Genomic DNA, 20,479 nt, shown 5'->3' on the forward strand with positions numbered 1-20,479 from the left:
AAAATCAACTGGACCCGCTTTTGACCCTGCAATACTAGTGCGATTTGGGTTGGATCGATAAATTGGAGCGGCCCGACAATTTTGTCGAACACTCATAGGTGGTCCTAATTGTATTTTTTTTTTTAATTTCAAACTTATAAAAAATAAAAAAAATAAATTTTAATCTAATATGAACTTTTGTATTGAAGTGAGAAATTTTAGTTTATTATGTTAAAAAACTTTATATTTTAAATTTAAAAATAATTTAGTTAAATTTATTTTAAGTAAATTACATCGAGCATCGTTAAAATTTAATATAATTATAAATATCATATCGTTGTTAGAAAAAATTACAATCACCCTCTATATAATAATGAATAAATAATTTAAATATAGCAAAAAACTAAAATAAAATGAAGATACTGTACTTTTGAAATAATTAAAATACTAGGTTGAATCGCTTTTAATGCGGTTCCGACAAGTATTTTAAATACTTCTATATAAAAAAAGATAAATACAAAATATCATGTGTTTTAATTTTGATTTTCCAGCAAACCAATTTTTTTTTGGAGTATAATTACAAATACCCACTTATATTTTTAAAATTTATTCATAGGTTTAATTTGTTTAATATGAAACTTTATATTAAATTAAGAATATTTAATTTATTATGTTTAATAAATTTTATATTTAGTTAAGAAAAATTAATATGATTTAATTCATTTTTTGATAACTTACACCAAATTTGCTTGAGATTTGAAACAAATATCCTCTCTGATGCCCACTTGATAGTGCCAAAAGTGCCAAAAATACACAGGTAAAATAACTTATGGGCTTGAGCTCTTTGGCCGGCCAAATTCTTTGTAAGCTTAAAAGATTTGGAACCTACAAAAAAAAAATATTAAGACTTCGATGCTCAAGTTGGTGCATAAGATTGAAAAAATAATATAGAAAGAGAGAATATGAAAATGGAACAAGAAGCTATGTTGAAAAAAACAATTGCAACGAGTATGTATATTAGAAATTGCTTGTGATGAAGGAAGCGGATCGGTTTAGAAGTGCGGCGAAAGTATGAAAAAAATCAAAGCACAAGCATGAAATTCCCAATCAAGGTGTGTACCCTTGAACTTTTTCCGGAAACAATCATAGGCCTACAAAAACAAGAAAGGGATGAAAGCATAAAAGAACCATACCCTTGTGATTCATTGAACCGGCTACAAGCGTTGATTCCTCCCTTCAATGGACCGAGATCTCTGCATAAAGATCCTCTAAAGATATCCACGTTCCCACTAGAAGGACGTGTCTTCTCGTAATAGCAAGAATAAATAAGATATCAAACAATCGTTACTGAATTAACGTCTTTAGTCTTCTTAAATTTCTTTAATCTCAAAGATCAAGAGAAATATGGAGAGCGAGGAAGAGAGAAAAAAAGACTTGGAGAAGTGTGTTAAAATTGGCTAGGATGATATTTGGTATATATATGTTCTAGCCAATGTCATCCAAGGCCTTGCACTTGTGTTTAATGGATCGGGCTCGATCTAATTAAAATTAAACCAAGTCTATATCTAATGGACTCTAATTAAATCAAATTCAATTATAAGTCCATTACCAAACTCCATCTTTAATCCAACTAAAAGATTCAAGCACATTGTTTCGCTTTCAATCTATAAATCCAATTTATAAATTGGACCAAATTCAAATAAATTAATCAATTAATTTTAAGGACTAACTTAGAATTTTAATTAATTTAATTAATTAAATTTCAAGTCATCCATCCAATGGATTGATCTACATAAATGATTTGATCATTGATTCCATCAAAAATTAATTTAATCAAATTAAATTAATTTGACTCTTCCGAAATTAATTTTATCCCATTCTAGTGGTAAATGTGTGACTCTTTAGGTTCACCCTCAGCTAGATTTTGGTGTATGTGACTAACAGAATTAATTAAATTTAATTTATTTAATTATTTTCTATTAATTAATAACTAGAAATAGCCTGTTACCATGGATGGTCGTCTAGCAACAATCCATGGCACTAGAAACTAGCTGAATAGTGGCGTTAACATTTAGGCTTCGAGTCTCATACGAGTATGACCCTTCCATCAACCGTTGTCCAACCTTAGCTTAGGACATGAAATTGGGCGTTGGTTCCTATCCTGAACTAGATATCTATACTTATAACTGGGTTTCTTGTTTACCCTACTGATTGAATCGAGAAATCTATCCCACCCATTCAGTCATTGTGGTAATAGATTTTGAGGGCATAAACGGGTCTCAGAGCTTATAGGAGTCACTACTGTCACAATACCGACAGGGGACAGATGCTATCTTGGAGTCTATCGTCCTTGCTACATACTTCGACTACACTGATTAAGGCTTATGATGACCATGCCTCATGATACAGCCACCGCTCACCATATTTAAGATATAATTTTCATATGCACGTGGTTATCATGATTTCTCAAGTTCGAAAACTAATCCCGTACTATTGGAACTAGAAATCCCAGTCATACCAACCAAGCACTCAAGGCTTCCATACAACTAACCCACTAAATTGCATAGACAACCTATATCTCCTACTAATGAAACATTGATGCAATACTTCGTACAGGGCCTTTTAGGACACTCGAGGTCCTCAACTTGTAATGTTTCAGACCAAACCTTAGAAAATGATTTCATAACTGTCAGGTCTATGCACGTGATTGTCATGATTTCTCAAATCCGAGAACTAATATCATATATTGGGAACGAAGATTCCAGTCATACCAACCAAGTCCTTAAGGCTTCCATAAAACGATTTTCGCGAGTCAGTTGAGTCGGTCAACTAACTTGCGAACTAACCCACTAAAATTGCATAGACAACCTATGTCTACTACTAATGAAACATTGTTGCAATACTTAGTGCAAGTCTCTTTAGGACACTCGATGCCATGTCTCGAGGTCCTTGACTTGGAATATTTCAAATCAGACCTTAGAAATTGATTTTGTAGCTGCCAGATCTATGCTAGTCCAACTCTACGGATTTAACCTTTCAGTGTATGGGCATTTTGTTGTGACATTGAAACACTATTCAATGTAAGTGGTAAGCATAATAAAACACAATGTCAGTTTGATGAATTCTTACCATATTCATCAATTCAATATAATTTTGATAAAGATTACCCAATAAAATACAGTTAATCAAATTAACGTTTTGATCATCTATTCAACATGAATGCTCAGAAAATCGCCCCCTGGTTGAGGAGGTCAAACCTAATTTTATAGTCAAAGTCCCCCCAGTGGTGAGGGGTATGGCCCCCAAGAGCATTGATGAGGTAATTACTAGTAGATAAGTCTCTTTGGAATCCTGATCTATTGGTTGCAGAAATCTAAGGGAATCTAATCGATTAAAAATCCTTAGCAGAGTAGGGGTCCCATTTCTCCAGGAGTCTTCTTTCTCGATCATCCTTACTAGGTTCTGCTCGAATGATGTCTATCCACCTGGACAATGGCGTTGCTAGCTACTAGTGCGGAAATTTGGGCCTCCTAGGCCTCAAGGGACAAATCCTTCTCCTGAGCTTTGACTTTAGCTAATGGGAAGGTCTATGGGGCCTTCCCTAGGCCTCTCTCTCCACTGCCCCCCCCCCCCCCAGCTTTTTATTGGGTTAGCAAATAGACCGTCCATTGGGTCACCTATTTATGACGACATTGTTCTCATTGTTTGAAAAATTACTGATAAGTGATAGTCCTAAGTGTGACATAATTGTATAACCCTTGGGCGGGCATTATTATGAAAAATTGTAAAATTTTATGTTGGATGGACACTATTACAAAAGGAAAATGTAACTATTAGAGAAAATATATAAAATTATCATTTAGGCTCCAAAGGTGGATTTTGGGCAATTCAATACAAAATTTAAATAAAACCATAATGGAACTAACAAGACTGATCAATTGTTGGACGGATATTATTATCAAGAGGGTGACTGTAATTTCTCTAGGGGAGCTCGATGTAATGAACTTATGCCTATACTATCTTTGTGAAAGCATTCTTCCCTTAGCATGAGGCTATAATTTCACCATCCAAAATTTTAAATCTTCTTTCTGCTTCAGCCAAATTGCTATTTGAGAGCGATTAGTGTCAATCACATCATCATATTTGCCAAACGAGAGATTAAACAGTGAGAAGAACTAACATACGATTATAAGTACTCCACATCTTCACTCGACTTGTTTATTCTGTGTCCACAATCTTATTGTTTATTTGGTTTTTTAGCTTTGTAGGTTTTTCCAAAAGGATGAAAGGCTAGTCTGTTATTGTGGATTCTCTAGATGTCGTGGTGTGGTAAATGATATTGAAGCTGAAGAACGAGTAACAAAGCTATATGTACCCCGCAGTGAATTGAAATACTGGCAAGGAGAATAAGAGAGGTCCGTTGCTTCATTTTTCACTAATCCCTTTGTAATTATAATTTGTTGACATTTCTATTAAATTGAGATATAAAGAGAGAACGTTGTTTGTCGTGTTACCCTTTTGATTAAATTTGTATTATATGTTGTACAAATATGAGATTATGAAGTCTGGCAAATGCTTAAGATGTCATTTTATATTTTCTTTCTATTTGAGGCTATATTTAAATCCGTGGAACTTTGAGAGTGGTGGTTATGAAGCTAAAGTATTTCAGGGCTTTACAAAGCAATGAGTCAGATTGATAGTTATGGAGTTCTATGGTGAACTAAAGAGTGCCAAGTTTTACATTCTTTTTTCTTGTATTGGTGAGATACATAATTTGTGCAATTTTGGTATCTAATTGAATTCCTTATCGGTCTTGATTTTAGAACTTCATGTTACATCATAAGTATTGTGAAATTATAAATGAGGCAGGTAGAGAAAGTTGAGGAACACAACATGTGATGTAGGTTTGTGTAGGGGTGCAAGGATGAAGAAACAAGTTGTCATACTTATAATGACCAATTAATTAGTTTTTAAATGAGTTGCCTAATCAAGGATGTAACGTATCATAAATGTGTCTAAAATTGAAATCAGACATGAACTTTTGACATGGATGGAAAAGCTTGACAGGAGACATTATAAGAAGTTTGACAGGAAAGATCTTTTAGAAAAAAGTTTCTAGTCATGTCTGATTTCAATTTTAAGAAACATTTCAGATACTCTATATTCTTGACTAGACAACTCATTTAAAGACTATTAATGGGTTATTATAAATATGATAATTTGTTTCTTCATACTTGCACGCTTACAGAAACGTACATCAGATATTGTGTTCCTTAACTTTTTCTACTTATCTCATTCATAACTTCATAATACTTGAAATATACCACGAAGTCCTAAATTAGCACCGATAAGAAATTAAATGAAGTACCAAAATTGCATAAATTATGTATCTCGAATACAAGAAAAAAGGAGGTAAAACTTGGAACTCTTCAGTTCACCTCAAAACTCCATAAGTACCAATCCGGCTCTTTGTGTTACAAACCCTAAATACTATAGCTTCATGACCACCACTCTCATTGTTCCACGGAATCAAATATAACCTCAAACATGAGAGAAAGATAAAGACATCATAGGCATTGGCAATTGCATAGACTTCATAATCTAGTATTAGTACAATACAGATTTAATCAAAAGGGTAACATGACCAATACTGCTCCATCTTTATATCTCAATTGATAGAAATGTCAAAAAATTATAATTTCGAAAGAATTGATAGAAAATGAACCAACTGGTCTCTCTTATTCTCCCTGCAAGTCTTTCAATTTACTACGGGATATATATAGCTTTGTTAATCGTTCTTAAGCTTCAATGTCATTTACTACACTTCGACATCTAGAGAATCTACAATAACAGGCTAACCTTTCGTCCTTTGAAAAAAACTTACCAAGGCAAAGAACAAAACAAATAAGATTGTGAACATAAAATAAACACAATTGAGTGACGAGATGGAACACCTATAATTCCATGTCTGTTCTTTCCATTGTTTAATATCTTGTTTAGCAAGTATGATGATGTGATTGCCACCATTAACACGAATCATTCTCGAATATCACTTTGACTGAAATAGAAAGAAACATTTAAAACTCATGACGATAAAGTTATAACCCTATGCTGCGGGGAGAATGCTCTCACAAAGATAGCGTAGACATAAGGGCATTGCTTGGTGCATTAACAAAGTACCTCGGAGATTTTGAAGAAAAATAGAAAATCAAATGGGATAATAAAAGAAACCTACTTTCTCCCACTGGTGGGTGTGGAGGTGGGGAGGTCCACGGCCAAGAGGTAAGTTGACGACCGCCTGAATTGGGTGCGGTGGATGAAAATTTGAGAGAATTCTCAGAAATAATTTGGAGGCGTAGAGTGGAGAGGGTTAGGGCAAAAGTTGGTGATGGGTAAATTGAGTATTTATATGGGTATATAATTTGACCTAAACCTAATCATTTAATATAATGGATCTGGACCTAATTTAAATATTTTTATGTAGCTTGATTTAATGGATTTGGACAAAGATAATTTGAGCCCATTGACAGGCCTAATTTATTAGAATACACATGGAAAATAAGATGAAATTAGATTGAAATTCGTATAATGTATGCTTTATCATTAAGTGAGAATGCCTTTTGGGAGTTTCACTTAATTTTAGTCTGCCATTTATTTTTAAAATTTTAAATTAGTTAATTATTTATAACTCCACCACTTATTTTGGTTTTTCATAACTATCTTTTGGTAATTATTTTTTTTTCTTGTTCACTTTTTGTTTTCTCCATCATTATTTATTATCTTTGTTTGTTAATATTTTTTAATATTAACATCGGTATGGCCCTATACGAGCAGCCTAGAAGCAGGCCTATTTCTCAACCTAACAGACTAACTCAAAAAAGTCCAGAAAGAGATGACTTGACAGGACCCTTCCTAAACCCACTCATATTTGTAGCCCAAGAAAGCCCCTGGCCCAAAAATACAAATATGTACGAGAAGCCTATAAACCAACAAGACAGCCATCTCAACAGCTAACTAGGCATAGGAACTACGAGAGGATTGCCATTAAACTAAGTCACTACGAGAAGATCTAGCTAGGGGGACAAACCCCTGGGGCAACAGATTCCTTAGCCCACTGAAGTCTCCCAATCGAGGAGGACTACCGCAAGACCAACAAACCAGTAGGATAAGGATGATAATGTGAACCCTTATCTACTCGGGTGGCAATTACCTCCCCCCCCCCCCCCCTTCGTGCCGGACAACCTCCTCTATAAATACAGCTTCAATTCTCCTTGATGGGGGACAACATTGCTAAGCTCTCATTAGCAATTCTTATCATATCTGCCAACTATTATCACACTTTTATCATACTTTATCTCAATTTGTATTTATTTTCTTTATTTAGTATCATCTTGTCAAAGTTTGATACTTGCAGTTTTTTTAGGTCCCTTTTTTCGAATTTGTAAACGTTTCAGCCTAAGTTACAAATACGAATCCACATCCTACCGAACCCGTACGGGTTTTGCACCAATCAAATGTTAATTTATTATTTTAATATATATTTTTAAATACTTTTTTTTTTACTTTACAAAAAGTAATACAAGTTACAGAAATATTTTATTTTAATTTATTTGTAAAAATTATGCACATTCTTATAATAATAATATTTGTGCCAAAGGGAAAAAAATGAAGAGAAGCACCAGGATAAGAAACCAATGGAAACAACATGGTTTATTTTCCAAAAATGTAAATGTACAAGGAAACATTCATTCGCTCCAGTATTTCTCCTCAGGAACTTTGCCATTTTCCTTCTCCTCATCAGACTCTTCTTCCGCTAAACTCATCTTGAATTTCTTGACATCCTCCACCGCCGCAGTCCTAAACAGCCCCACATCCGCCGCTCCCGCCACCATATGGTATCCTCTTCGCCGCAGCTCCTCCGCCCCGTCGTACGGCATCACGAAACCAGACAAATACGCCCCACCTTCTTTGAGCACCCCCTTCTCCGCAGCCCGTATCACCTCCCTCACCTTCTTGTTACCTGGGTCCCACAGATACCCCATGCTTGCACTCAAATCCAGAGGCCCCATTTGTATGCAGTCAACTCCGTCCACGTTCGCGATTTCTTCGATTTTCTTGGCCCCGTCCTCGGACTCCACCTGGCACATGACCAGCAGCTCCTCTTCGTAATTACTCAAGTACCCTTCGTTGATGCCGTAGTCGGACGCCCGGACGATTGTGTGGGCCGAACCCCGGACGCCGTTGGGCGGGAATCGACAATAAGAGACGGCTTTACGGGCTGATTTCGGGCCGTCAATCATGGGGAACATGATTCCCTGAGGGCCCAGATCCAGGGCCTTTTTAGCCCACGTGGCCGAGGACTCGGGAACACGGAGAATAGCAGCTGTGTTAGTGGCAGCAAGGGCGTGAAGACAGGGGAGAGCATCTGAGATTCCCCCGTGTCCGTGCTCCATATCCACTACGGCGAAGTCGTAGCCAGCGAGCCCAGCTATCTCGGCGATTGTCGGGGAAAAGGTGAGGAGGAAGATCCCATAGAGGGTTTCGCCATTCTTGAGACGCGATTTGAGTGACTGCTGCGAAGTGGCGGCGGAGATGGCGGTGATATCAGTGGAAGAGTGTGGAGGGCGGAAAGTGGGGGGTTTGAGATTTGGGAATAGGGTTAGGGTTTTCGGTTGGAGGAGTGGGAATGAGGACAAAGGGTTTCTAGATTTGGGATTTAGATCAGAAATTAGGGTTTTTCTGAGTGTGGAGAGGGAAGAAGAAGGGGAGAGGGGTTGGTAGAAGGCAAAGGACGCCATTGATGAAAAGAACAGTGGATTGATGGAATGTGAGATGAGGATAAATGAAGCAGCAGCCCAGGATATTTTGATGAAGCGTGTGAAATTGTTGCGCACGTGCCAACCTCATCAAACGCTAAATTATTATAGTCAAAATAATGTTGTTAATAAAAGTCTATTAGGATTAATTCTACAATTCAACACTTTTATTTTCAACAAAATCAAAATTAGCCCAACGGCTAGAGCCTAGACCTCCAATTTTGAAATAAATTAAAAATAATAAGTTCAAATTAAAATTATTATAATGAGGATAAAATAATCATAAAAAAATGAATTTGAAGTGCAGTTTTGAAATAAATTAAAAATAATAGATATAATTCAAGATTAACAAAAAGTTCAATACTTAAGTCTGCTTCAGAAATTGAGGAATTTTCCCACCTAAGTTGTATGAATGCCTTTTAACCAACTTTACACCTCTGTTTACTTTTGACTTGCACACTCAGATTAGCAAAGGCTGCCTACAAAATCAAACAACCTGCAGTGTTTGATCATTTGAGTGTATTTCCAGCCATCTTTTGGTCCGCGCCAAGGCCCTTGCACTCATATCTGTCTGTTCCTGCAAAAGCTTAGTCCCAACAATTTTACAGATCTCAAGTGGTTGCCCGGCAGCGCCCATCATCAGCATCTTATGCCCAATTGTGCCCATTGCGGCATTGTGCGAACATCGTCTAGCAAATGTCTGTAAGCTACTACAATGGTGCATGCAGGCAAGCTGCATGTCACTACCCGATGCTCTGAGACTGGGTTGATCAGCCCATGGATACACCTCCCCACTTCCCCATAGTAGGCTTAGAATAGCAAACTCAAGTCAAGTTTGAAATTGTGTATGAACTTGATTTGTCTATTAATTTCATCGACATTGAGTTTTAACAAAAGCTTGTAGATCTCTTGCTTATTAAAAATTCTATATAATAAAGATCACCCACACTACGTCTTGTTTCCTAACTATATTTTAAAATACTATGAGATCTCCTGAATAAAACGACAATTTGAAGATCTGATCAGATATTTAGCAACTATTGGATCTTAAATTTATAGATATGAACGTTCAGGATTTTAAAATGCCCCAACCCGATTTTTAGCAACTGGGAGATCTCCTAAATGAAAAGAGAAGTTCAAGATCTAATCAGATATTTAGCAACAGTGATCATAGATTCTAGAGATGAATAGTCAAGATTTTGAAAAAAATCTTGGATATATGTACGGCTATATATAGTCATATACACTACAGTATCCAAGAGAAAAAAGAGGATGAAATTATGCAAACTTTCTTTCAATTACATGAGAAATTGTCCGACATCATCCATAAAATCGCATATGTTATGCTAGCTTGAAAGTCAAGACACCTTTTAACACACATCGCACAAGAAGTAGCATAGAGAGCACCTTTTTATGTCTTATGGTCAGAGCTCCAAAGCAGCTTTTGCCATTGCAAGTGCACCTTCATACGTTTGATTTCCACCTATAAATCCACTCATATGGACAAAAACACCACCAGGAATTCCTGACTCCTTGGATAATTCGTCGTCTCGCAGACCTCGCCACTGGGCAGGAAGGGCCTTCCGACTTTCAAATTTATCTGGTGCTATTTTCACTGCCTGAACTCGCCAGTTGTTGCTTCGGTCGTCCTAAATAATTTCGCAGGCGATCACCTTAGTCATAATAAAATCCGGAATATCCAGACACATTTGATCCAAACAAACTCGAATGTAGAAACTTCCCCTAAAATTAATGATGCACAACCCACCAACACAAGTTGCTGTTAACAAGTGTCTGCAATTGACATGTCACTCTGGAAACTACTGAAAGAATGTCCTTAATGACAAAATTATGAAGGAAAAATGATCGTAAAAGAGATGCTCATCATAAGAAAACATGCGCAAGAAGTGTGCTAGTCGTCATCTCCTACTCAACCAATTTATGGAGCAATATAGAAGAGCATGATCACTCAAAACTGTCATACATGGATTACTTAAGAACCATATAAGGTACATAAATATGAAGTGCATGGAGAAAGAGATTTTGGAAAAGCAACAGATAGCATTAAACTACCTGATAAATGACATATTTAAGAAGTGGGCTAATCTTCATCTCCTCCTCAAGCTCAAACAAGTGAAGTTTCCACTGTTGAACCAATAAGATGATTAGTAATGACACAGATAAATTAATAAAAGCTTATAATTCAGATTCCAACTCTTAAGAGGATGATGTGGTAATGACTGCTGTAAATAAGATTAAAAGATCACATTGCTTGGGGTAAAACGCAAATTACCTCCCCGTGTTATTCAAAATGTTCACATAAGCCCCTCTGAAAAATAAAATACTATTATACCCCCTGCGTTTTCTTAAAAGGACTCTGCCTCCCTGGTGGGGGGTTGGCGGTGGGGTGGGGGGCTAATTTGCTCCTTTTTGAAAAACACAGGGGGGGTAAAAGGGGCTTATGTGAACATTTCAAATAACACAGGTAGGTAATTTGTAATTTACCCCATTGCTTGATAATAAAAGCATATGGACATGGGCAAGCCAAGAGCAACTCCAATAGGATTGCAACAATAGTTAGCTTGCTTAAAGAAAGGAGATGAAAGCACTATGGTTTATTCGCTTGCATAATGAAGACATACTTAGACGAAAAAAGAGCTAGGACAAGCAAAGGTACTATAAGAAAGAAAAATTCTTCCCATGGTAAGCAACAAGGAATTTAACAGTAATAATAACCCAGTTTAAAGTTTTTCTTCTGAATTGGTATATGACCAGTCAAAGACATTATGCTTTGAGTCGTTTACAGGAAAAGCACTTATTCCCTTCCCTTTCCCTACGCTCTGCTTTTGTTTAAGTTTTAAAATGTTCAAATATTGTTTATTAAAATAACTTCAGTTAGATGGAGCATCTCTTAGAAAAACCGGAGGTGCTACATTCAACAGAGCATTACCCAGAAAGATCGAGAAACTTACTAGACTATAATATGTAATCCTAAATACTTGACAATAAACTGCAAAAAAGAAAATATGATTGAAATATCAACTAGTCCTAGCAACGCAAAAGAAGAAAAAGTTAAATCTCTGAATGTGAAGGTAAAATACTTACAGGGCAACTTCTATGTAAGACCATAATTTCTCCACTAGGATCAACATCTAGCCTTGCTTCAATGCATTCCATCACAATTGACCGAGCTGGTAGCCATGATCTCACAAGATAGCAGAGACACTGAATGAAGACACTGATGGTTAAAATTTCCAAAAGTTAATCTTGAAGATATTTCAATTCTTTTATGGCTAGAGAGTTGGCCAGGACCTCAGGGTCAAAAAATTTTAGGCATAAGTTTTTGCTGTCATAGAGTCAAACACCCTTCTTTGCAGCAGCACCTTTCATGTAAAATCAATTTCAAAAAAGGTGTATAAAGAAAGACACCTTCCAGATGTAAATTCTGAAAACCTTACATCCAGAAACTCATTTCCAGCAAGAGCCATTGCACGTTCAAATGCTGTATTTTCCTTCTCAGCGGACTGGTCAGGATCTACCCAATCCAAATTTAGTTTTCCGACTCGTGAAGACAAGTGTGTATTATTCACATATCTTGGTGGCTGGTCTGTATTATACTGATTGATTCCGTTGTCAATAGCATCAATTGCCTGTTATAGGTGAAAGATATGTTATCGTTAACAGTAACAATGTAATGCTAAATTTGACATCATATACAAGGAAAATATAATCAATGCACCGCCAGGATCGGGAGCAATTCAGCTTAAGGCAAAGAGATGACGAGAACTCGTGTATATAATAGGACTGGAATGTCAATAGTTGCTTATTTTTCCATTTCTTATAATATAAACCATAAATTGTCGGACTAACTGACTGCATTGGAGGTATCTTCAACTTTAGAACAAGGAGAGATGCTACTAACGGTTGCACTACAACAGGTCTCATTAACTAACTGCATTAGGTCCGCCTTAGTGTTAGCATTCTATGATCAGGAAACCAAGAAATCCAGCAGCTGCAATTAGCTCGAGAGACATGAGGAACATCACATTGCATACGGTGCCAGTTTGCTGAGGTTAGGCCACGCCAGCAACACTTTACCTCAAAGTGTTGCTCCTCATCTAGCGTCTCTCCCCCTCTTTCTCTCATGGAAATAAACTAACATGCTTATTCTGTTTGGTTGGCTTTCTTCACATTTACAGTGATAGATTTTGGTATTTTCTGGACAATGAGATAATACTGCACAAGGGGACAGGCCCCACAAACACATATATGCATACATTCATAAATCCTCTGCAGTTAGGTAGGACTTGTCCAACCTGAAAGATGCCAGGAATGTATGGATTTTCTTCAAACACCCAATATTCCACCAAAAACCCATCGAAAGAAGTGTAATGCTTTTTCATGGCTCTCTCCTGTTAGTTTTAGTTCTACCTTTGCACTAGAATACTAAATCATTGAATTAAATTCTCAGAAGAGTAAATGATAATAATCTATAGGGAATGAATGTTCACAGTTTAATACTTCTTTCTTTCTTTTCTCCCTCTCAAACATTGTCATGATTTCTTAGTGCCCAACTCATAAACCATGTTAGTCGCCTAGAAAGCCGATTGTCAGCTTAACAAAACCATTTAAAATAACACCATCAGATTTCCCAGCCTTAAACAGTCTGTTATAAGGTCTTGCTGTAAAACTTGGAACCTCCTTTTGTTGCATAATTTACCCCCACGAAGATTATAACATATGTTTCTAATACACATAAAACTAAGAAATACTGCTATGCAAAAAGGTGCTTGGGATAATTAGATCTCCTATAATTGTAAAACTTAAAAGATTTTCCCAGTTATAGCTAAATAATATAATCAATTTTGAAATATTAGTAGAATTTCCTAAAGTTCGTAATATTATGTCAGTTATACTTTTAAAAAGTTGAATGTTTTTGCTGTTTATATTATGAAAATATATAGAGAAATTATCTTCATAGAGTTCAAATTTTATCAGGCTCAAGATTTCATCATTATCAGTAGTAACTATTAAGGCCTTCATATTCTTAATTTATTATTTCAGTGAGCTCATTAGGACAGAGATTATTTATTATCAGTGGGGAGACTGGCAGACAGACAGGCTGCCACAAGCCCACGACTCAATTCATGGCAGAGAGCCCTATCCCATTATATATATATAACAATGAGGATACTTGCACAAACAAGTGCACTTTCTGTCCAAATGCGCAATGATATTAAAAACAAAATGTGATATCTTTAGTAGGAGAATGGAGGATAATCTACATAAGCAATAGAGGTTAACAACTGACGATGAAGTAACAATACGGAACTTACTAATATAGATGCTTACACGACAAATAGTATTGTATAATTTAACTCAACCATTCAATTCAGACGAAACTGAATTTTTCAGGAAGGAACTCAAATTGCAAAAAGTTGATTACCTCCATAAAGTTCTTATAAATTGCAAGAAACAATCGATGTACATTTGGATGCTCTTCATCAACTTGAAGCTCCTTAGCTATTATCTCCTTTCCAAAATGCTACACATGAAGGAAACAAGATTAGCTCCACAAAATAAACAATAATCCTTACGCAACTATTCAGTAGTGATCTAACAAATAGTTGTAAGTAACTGCCGTGTAACCAAAGTAATCACTGAAATTGTAGTTCATCCATGAGGCGTAAGAAAAATCAAAAGAACAACAAGGTGACTGCTCTATATGAATATTACCTTGTAAACAAGGCCAGCACTACTGAGCTTAGTATTAAATCCATGCCCAAAAACCTCCTCAAAACCCTTCTGATGATGATCATAACGATCTCTGGAGGCATCATAAACACCACCCACATCGAGTACCGCATCAAGCGATTCCAGCACCTATATTGTCGAGACATTTCAACAAACACATCACCTACATGCTCAACTATCACGCTGCAACAAATATACCCACAGATTCGTTTTATCATTAGCGACTAAGACGACCTGAGGGTCCCGAGTGCGAACAATATGAGCACCGGAGAACTTTTCGGTGAGACGAATCATGAAGCAGCCGAGGGCTTCATCACAGTGGAAGCTTCCATTGTGGGTGCCCACTCGCTTAACGGCGGCGTTGGTGGACATGAGTGCGCGAGTAACGTGATGGGTTCTGCAGGGGCAGGAGTTGAAGTTAAAGCGACGGTGGGCACTGAGCAAAGTTCTTGAAAATACTCGGAACATGCCTCTTGGGATCTTCAGACATGAAACAATACGTCGCTTTACAGTCTGGTGGGGTCTGCACCGTGTGTTTACTTCATTGGCCGTTCTACTGTTTGCTCCTTTTTTTCTGAAGTCTGGCTTGGCGCGCACAATTTCCTTTGGCGCTTTGGATTCTTGATTCTTGGTAAGAAAAGACGAGCCCAAGTCTACGTCTTAAAGTAATCTCCTTCCCCTTTCACTTTACTGCCCCTTAAAACCAATGCTACAGTGCAACTAAATGAATATATGTACAAATGATGTGTATATTTTAAATAACAAATTAAGTGATTTAATCTCAATTCCTTCAGTCCTATATATTCGGTTGTGCTAAATTGTGAATATCGATGTGTTGACATCAAATATTTATAATAAATTATTAATTAAAAGTACAATATAAATTAATTAATAATTGAATTCTAGATAAAAGTTTATAATAAATTTTGGTTTTTTATATTTTCTAAACAATAAATTCTTAAGTCCAAGTTACATTGGGTCTTATGCGTTTTGAAGGATCGAGTAATGATAAATGCAAATATCCTTTGGACTGACTAATTAGGTCAAAACGTGTTCAAATACAATTTGATAGTTAATGAATTTATATCAAAGCCGATAGTGTTTAAACTTAATAAAAATAAGTCAAGCTGCAAGTCAAAAACCCTGTGTATACCTATATAAAGGGATCTCCCTAAATGAACATTAATCACAAGAACAAATCAAAGAACTTAAGTCTAAAACTCTTTGTTACAACGAAGCACTACAATCACAAATGTTCTACATCTTCTTTGGCATCAGATTCTCAAAAAGCCTTGTAATAAATTTCAACGTGATTCATAGTTTGCTCCACAAATTTGAAGAAGATTATACATTCACATCAAAGAGCAAGCTTCAAGCCCTTTGATTGAAATTCATAGCAAATTATGAGGAGATTATCGTTAATAGAGATTGTATCAATTGTTCATTTAAATTAGGGTAAATTACAACAACTCCTGAGTTTGTCATAATTATGATTATATCCTTGCTATTCGAAAAATTACAAACACTCCTGATGTTTGAAGAAATTATGTAATCCTTGAATAGAGGTATGAAATTGTCAACTTTATTTTTATTGTATTTTGTTAAAAAAAATTAAAAACTTATAAAAAAATCGAACAGAGTGGATGAAAAATTTTAAAATTATAAAAATATTATCCACTTAGTCCAAGTAAAAAACAAAAATTTTTAAAAAAAATAAATAATATTATAATTTTTAATCCACAAAGGCATTATGGTCAGTTCACCATAAAAAATGGATGAACACTTAACGGATTTGGCTAATTGTTAGACTGCCGTTAAAATCAGGAGGATATTAATAATTTTTCAAACAACGAGAGGTACTTGTAATTATGCAAAACCCTAGGGAGGTCGTTGTAATTTACCCTTTAAATTAATAAAATTTATTTATTCATATTTTTTCTTATCACTTAATTATTTTTTGCAAACATAAAATTTTGGCGTTCCCACAAATTATTGAAAGACTAGAAATTATGGAAAAAACTAAATTTGTGAATTTAAATAAAAGAAGTTACAATCTCTAGAATGCATACTCAAGAATGAAAAATATATCCTCTAATTCTTGGTTTGATTTTTGATTGGCTGGGATCTTATTCTTAAATTGGATGCGGAATTTCCTAAGGACTTCCAGGAGAAAATCACGACTACCCCAAATTTGATATTAAGATTTGATAATATGATGCCAAAGAAAATATAGAACCTTATGCGGTTGCAATACCTCATTGTAGAGAGCCTTGAATTTGATTTGTTGTGTCCCCTAGCTACTTGTCTGCTTTTTTAACTTGACTTCTTATCCAACTTGTGTGAATTTATTGAAAAACAACCTTACTTATAATCGTGGGAGGAAAACTTCTGCCATGATTGCTTGATCAGGTAATGTAATTTGATTGACCCTCCATAATTAATTCACATCATTTTCTTAACAAAAAAGACGTGATTCAAAAAGCCCAATGGTGTTTTACATCGTAAGTGCACATTAGATCTTTTATTACACATTGGTTTTATATTGGAAAAATCTAGGAGGTAATGAGTGAACAATCAGTCTAATTTCTTATAATGACTCACAAATAAGACTCAATTATAGCTTTCTTTCTTCATAAACTGACCAAGATTCCAGGTAGATTGAAACAAAATAGTATCAGGGGTACACTCCCACCTTTCCTCTTTCGACGAAATACAGATGGACTGAATTTAACCATCCCCTGCATTATATTGAGTGGAGAGAGAGGAACAAGGAAACTTCTCATTCCCAAACTATGTTATGATAGATCATTTTTCAGTAACTGACTTTCAACTGGCAGCAGTCTACAGCCATAATACACTAATCAAAGCAAGCAAAAAGTACTCTCGAATACATTCGGTTAGTTCTGCACTGCTTGCACGCCGAGAAAATGATACAAAAGCACATATTCATCATTCATCGACAGAAAACCAACAACATTACGCTGTAGTTAAGCTTTAAGACGGCTAATGCTTCGAACCTCCATTAACTTCTTCATCTTCGTCCAAGATTTCATGATCTTGTTGAGGTTTATGTGGAGCAGCCCAATCCCGTATTTCATTTCTATAATGTTCTCGTGGAGATGGCAAATTGTGGAAATCCTTTCTTTCCTCCCTCTGTCATATATGGATGATCAAACTAAATAAAAGCTTAAACAGCACTTATATATTTATATCTTTGTTTCGGGTAGCAAGTACCTCATCAGACATTCTATTACTCTTCTTCAATGACGAGAGACGCTTTGCAGCATCATTAAATAGTTGAAAGCCCTGAATATCTCCATTTTTAATACTTGCTTCCAGCTGCCATCAAAAAGGTCATTGGATCAAGACTTCAAGGTAACTAATACTAGCCTGAAAACTTCATGGGAAGATTTATAATACACCACCTGTATGTGAAAGATGCAAAGGAGAATGCTAGCAATAGGCAGCCAGCTCTCCTCAGGAGATATTGATAGATTTGACCTAAGACAGAAAGAACGTTTCAACTTCAATACAAGTGGTCTCTGTTTGAATTACTAAATAGATGTTGGCAGGTGAATAAAACATCAGATGAACATCTATTCTCACTTCAGTGATGCAGAAACCAAAAACACGCAGCGCCACCAATTTAAAAGACAACGCAGAAAACTGCAAGTAATGAATTTTCTCTGCAAGCTGCTTTCAGATGCAGATGATAGAGCATCATCGGGAAAACGAGGAACAAAGAGGGGCGTGATTGTAATTGCATCATTCCAACTTTCTTATAGGAAAAGTCTCCTTTGACCAACATGACACAGGAAGAGCAAAATCACCAACATGTAGCATTGGTGTCCATCAAAATGTGTTTGTATGTGTAAGTTTAAAATCCTATGAAATAGGCAACTCAAAGCTACAATAAACATCTATAACACAGTTTGATCATTCTCCCACATGAGTACAAGCGGCCATTCTTTCACCTTCCAATTGACCAATAATCATTAATAATCACTACCTCATAGTTGATTCAATCGTCCTAGTGATCCTCTTAACCAAATCAAAGAATATGTTCAATCAGATGTATTGCTGCTCGTATCAATGCCCAATTTTCCAGTCTCATTTTCACAATGGCAAGCTTAAAGTTTAATCTTAATTCTTCAAGAAAGATAGAGTGCATATACATATATACAGTGGAAACTAAAAAAAATCAAACCTCAAGTAAGGAGCCAAATAGACAATAGCATAAACAGCATAACGCCGCTTCCCCGTATCCAACCAAGCAAACACCCAACTCTACACAAAATAAGCATATATCAAACCAAATGAAGATACACTATCTGAAAAGCCAAAACACTGAATTAAATCCTTATAGTGGGGAAAAAAATTACCATCCAATTGAAATAAGGAATGAAGCTAATGACTCCCATAACGGCAAACCTCGCGTCGGCCGAATCAATCAAAGATTCAGCTTCAATATCCTCCGGTGATGGAGCCATCGGAAAAATTAGCGAGTTGAGAATGCAAGCACCGATTGCCATAGCCACCGGCGCGTCGGCCGATAACTCCGCCCTGCACTTGCCATCCCTCAATCTCCTCTGCATCAAACCAACACAAAAATGAACTCAAAAAATTCAAAAAAAGTCTCCACCAATAAGTATACGCATATATATACACACACACATACATGAAAATACCTGTTTGAGTTTTTTGAGTTGGTTATATCTTGATGTTGTAAGTACAGGTCTGAGGGAAGGAAAACAACGGGGTTTCAGTGAGAGGGAAGCTGATGACGGTGAAGTGAGGGTGAGAGGGATCATTGGATAGAGGTGGACGGTGGTGGCATCTAACGTGCGCCAGAGGGGATGATCGGAGGTCAAGCTACTTTAAGCTTTTTGCTATATTTTATTTTTAATTCTCGAGCGTTGGGGTGTTCGAAAACAGTGCCATGTGAGAGATGCCTTTCGGGGTTTAGGTAATGAAGGTCTAAACCTAATTAAGGGCGTGTTTGGTACAGAGGGAAACTTGAAATAGGGAAGGGTAAAAAGTCTAAAAGATATTGGGAGCAAAACAGAAATTTGAGTTACCAAAGAATTACATCTGATTTACGTGGTTTTTTATTAATTGACATATCAACAATAATTGACACGTCAAATTTGTGCTCTTTCCATGGAAAGAAATACAGCCCAAAAATGCCTTGTTTTAATTTTTTTTTTAAAAAAAGGAGAAATGGCATTTAACTAAAAAATGTATTTAATTTGACATCACTAATAACAAAAAATAGAAGTATCATTTTCATCAAATAAAAAGATATATTAATTTGACATCACTAGAAATCTAAAATGTCACTAATATTGATTTGTGAAATCTCATCTATTACATCTAGGTGAATAAGCAACAAGATATCTACATCTTCTTGCTCGTAGTGTTGAATTCTGAAGGTTTGTAGCCCTGCTTTAATGAGGATAATGGCTTACGAGCCATAGACTAAGTTGAAGGGAGTTTCTCCAGTGGTGGATCTAGGGGTAGTCCCGTTAGAGCACTGTACACCAGGTAGGGCGTCCACTCGTTTTCCTCTTGCTTGCTCGAGCTTGAATTTGATGCCTTTGTACCAATATGCGGATTATAACCTACACTTATCGTTAGACTGGGGGGTAGACCACTGAGGTGAATCTTTGCTAAATGCCCAAGTCGACACACCAATTCTACATCTTCCAACTCTGAAATTGACGACCATTGTAAGAAATAAGTTCACGGGGATACCATACCTGCACACTATGTTTTTCTATAGAAATTTTAGCACTTCATTTTCTGTGATTTTGGCAAGAAACTTGGCCTGAACCCACTTGTTGAAATAGTCCACTACTACTAGCAGAAACTTATCGTTGTCCTTATGCAGCTGGAAATGGTTCTACTATATCCATCCCCCACTTGGCGAA

General features: G+C 36.2%; 3 protein-coding genes and 1 long non-coding RNA gene across 4 annotated transcripts; all 4 read right to left on the minus strand.

Annotated features, from left to right (window-relative positions):
• Positions 1 to 685: 685 nt before the first annotated feature.
• On the minus strand, positions 686 to 6,342 carry LOC148789238 (uncharacterized). The gene is made up of 3 exons (XR_016063934.1): positions 6,215 to 6,342; positions 1,173 to 1,282; positions 686 to 864 (listed from the first exon to the last, which is right to left on the minus strand). It is a non-coding gene; the product is annotated as an uncharacterized LOC148789238 (long non-coding RNA).
• Positions 6,343 to 7,663: 1,321 nt separating this feature from the next.
• LOC105156041 (uncharacterized) lies at positions 7,664 to 8,985 on the minus strand. Its single transcript, XM_011072071.3, has one exon. The coding sequence runs from the start codon at positions 8,775 to 8,777 to the stop codon at positions 7,725 to 7,727; it is 1,053 nt and encodes a 350-aa protein (XP_011070373.1). The 5' UTR covers positions 8,778 to 8,985; the 3' UTR covers positions 7,664 to 7,724.
• A 985-nt stretch (positions 8,986 to 9,970) lies between these two features.
• On the minus strand, positions 9,971 to 15,233 carry LOC105156043 (uncharacterized). Its single transcript, XM_011072072.3, has 7 exons — positions 14,784 to 15,233; positions 14,532 to 14,678; positions 14,242 to 14,340; positions 12,254 to 12,445; positions 11,901 to 12,020; positions 10,869 to 10,940; positions 9,971 to 10,444 (listed from the first exon to the last, which is right to left on the minus strand). The coding sequence occupies exons 1-7, from the start codon at positions 15,015 to 15,017 to the stop codon at positions 10,220 to 10,222; spliced, it is 1,089 nt and encodes a 362-aa protein (XP_011070374.1). The 5' UTR covers positions 15,018 to 15,233; the 3' UTR covers positions 9,971 to 10,219.
• Positions 15,234 to 17,325: 2,092 nt separating this feature from the next.
• On the minus strand, positions 17,326 to 19,500 carry LOC105156044 (zinc finger matrin-type protein). The gene is made up of 6 exons (XM_011072073.3): positions 19,238 to 19,500; positions 18,932 to 19,138; positions 18,757 to 18,836; positions 17,975 to 18,050; positions 17,784 to 17,888; positions 17,326 to 17,702 (listed from the first exon to the last, which is right to left on the minus strand). Exons 1-6 carry the CDS (start codon positions 19,358 to 19,360, stop codon positions 17,553 to 17,555), a joined length of 741 nt encoding a protein of 246 aa, XP_011070375.1. The 5' UTR covers positions 19,361 to 19,500; the 3' UTR covers positions 17,326 to 17,552.
• Between the last annotated feature and the right edge of the window lie 979 nt (positions 19,501 to 20,479).

The sequence above is a fragment of the Sesamum indicum genome, linkage group LG2 (assembly GCF_026168435.1).
Source record: "Sesamum indicum cultivar Baizhima isolate 11 linkage group LG2, ASM2616843v1, whole genome shotgun sequence".
Lineage (NCBI taxonomy): Eukaryota > Viridiplantae > Streptophyta > Magnoliopsida > Lamiales > Pedaliaceae > Sesamum > Sesamum indicum.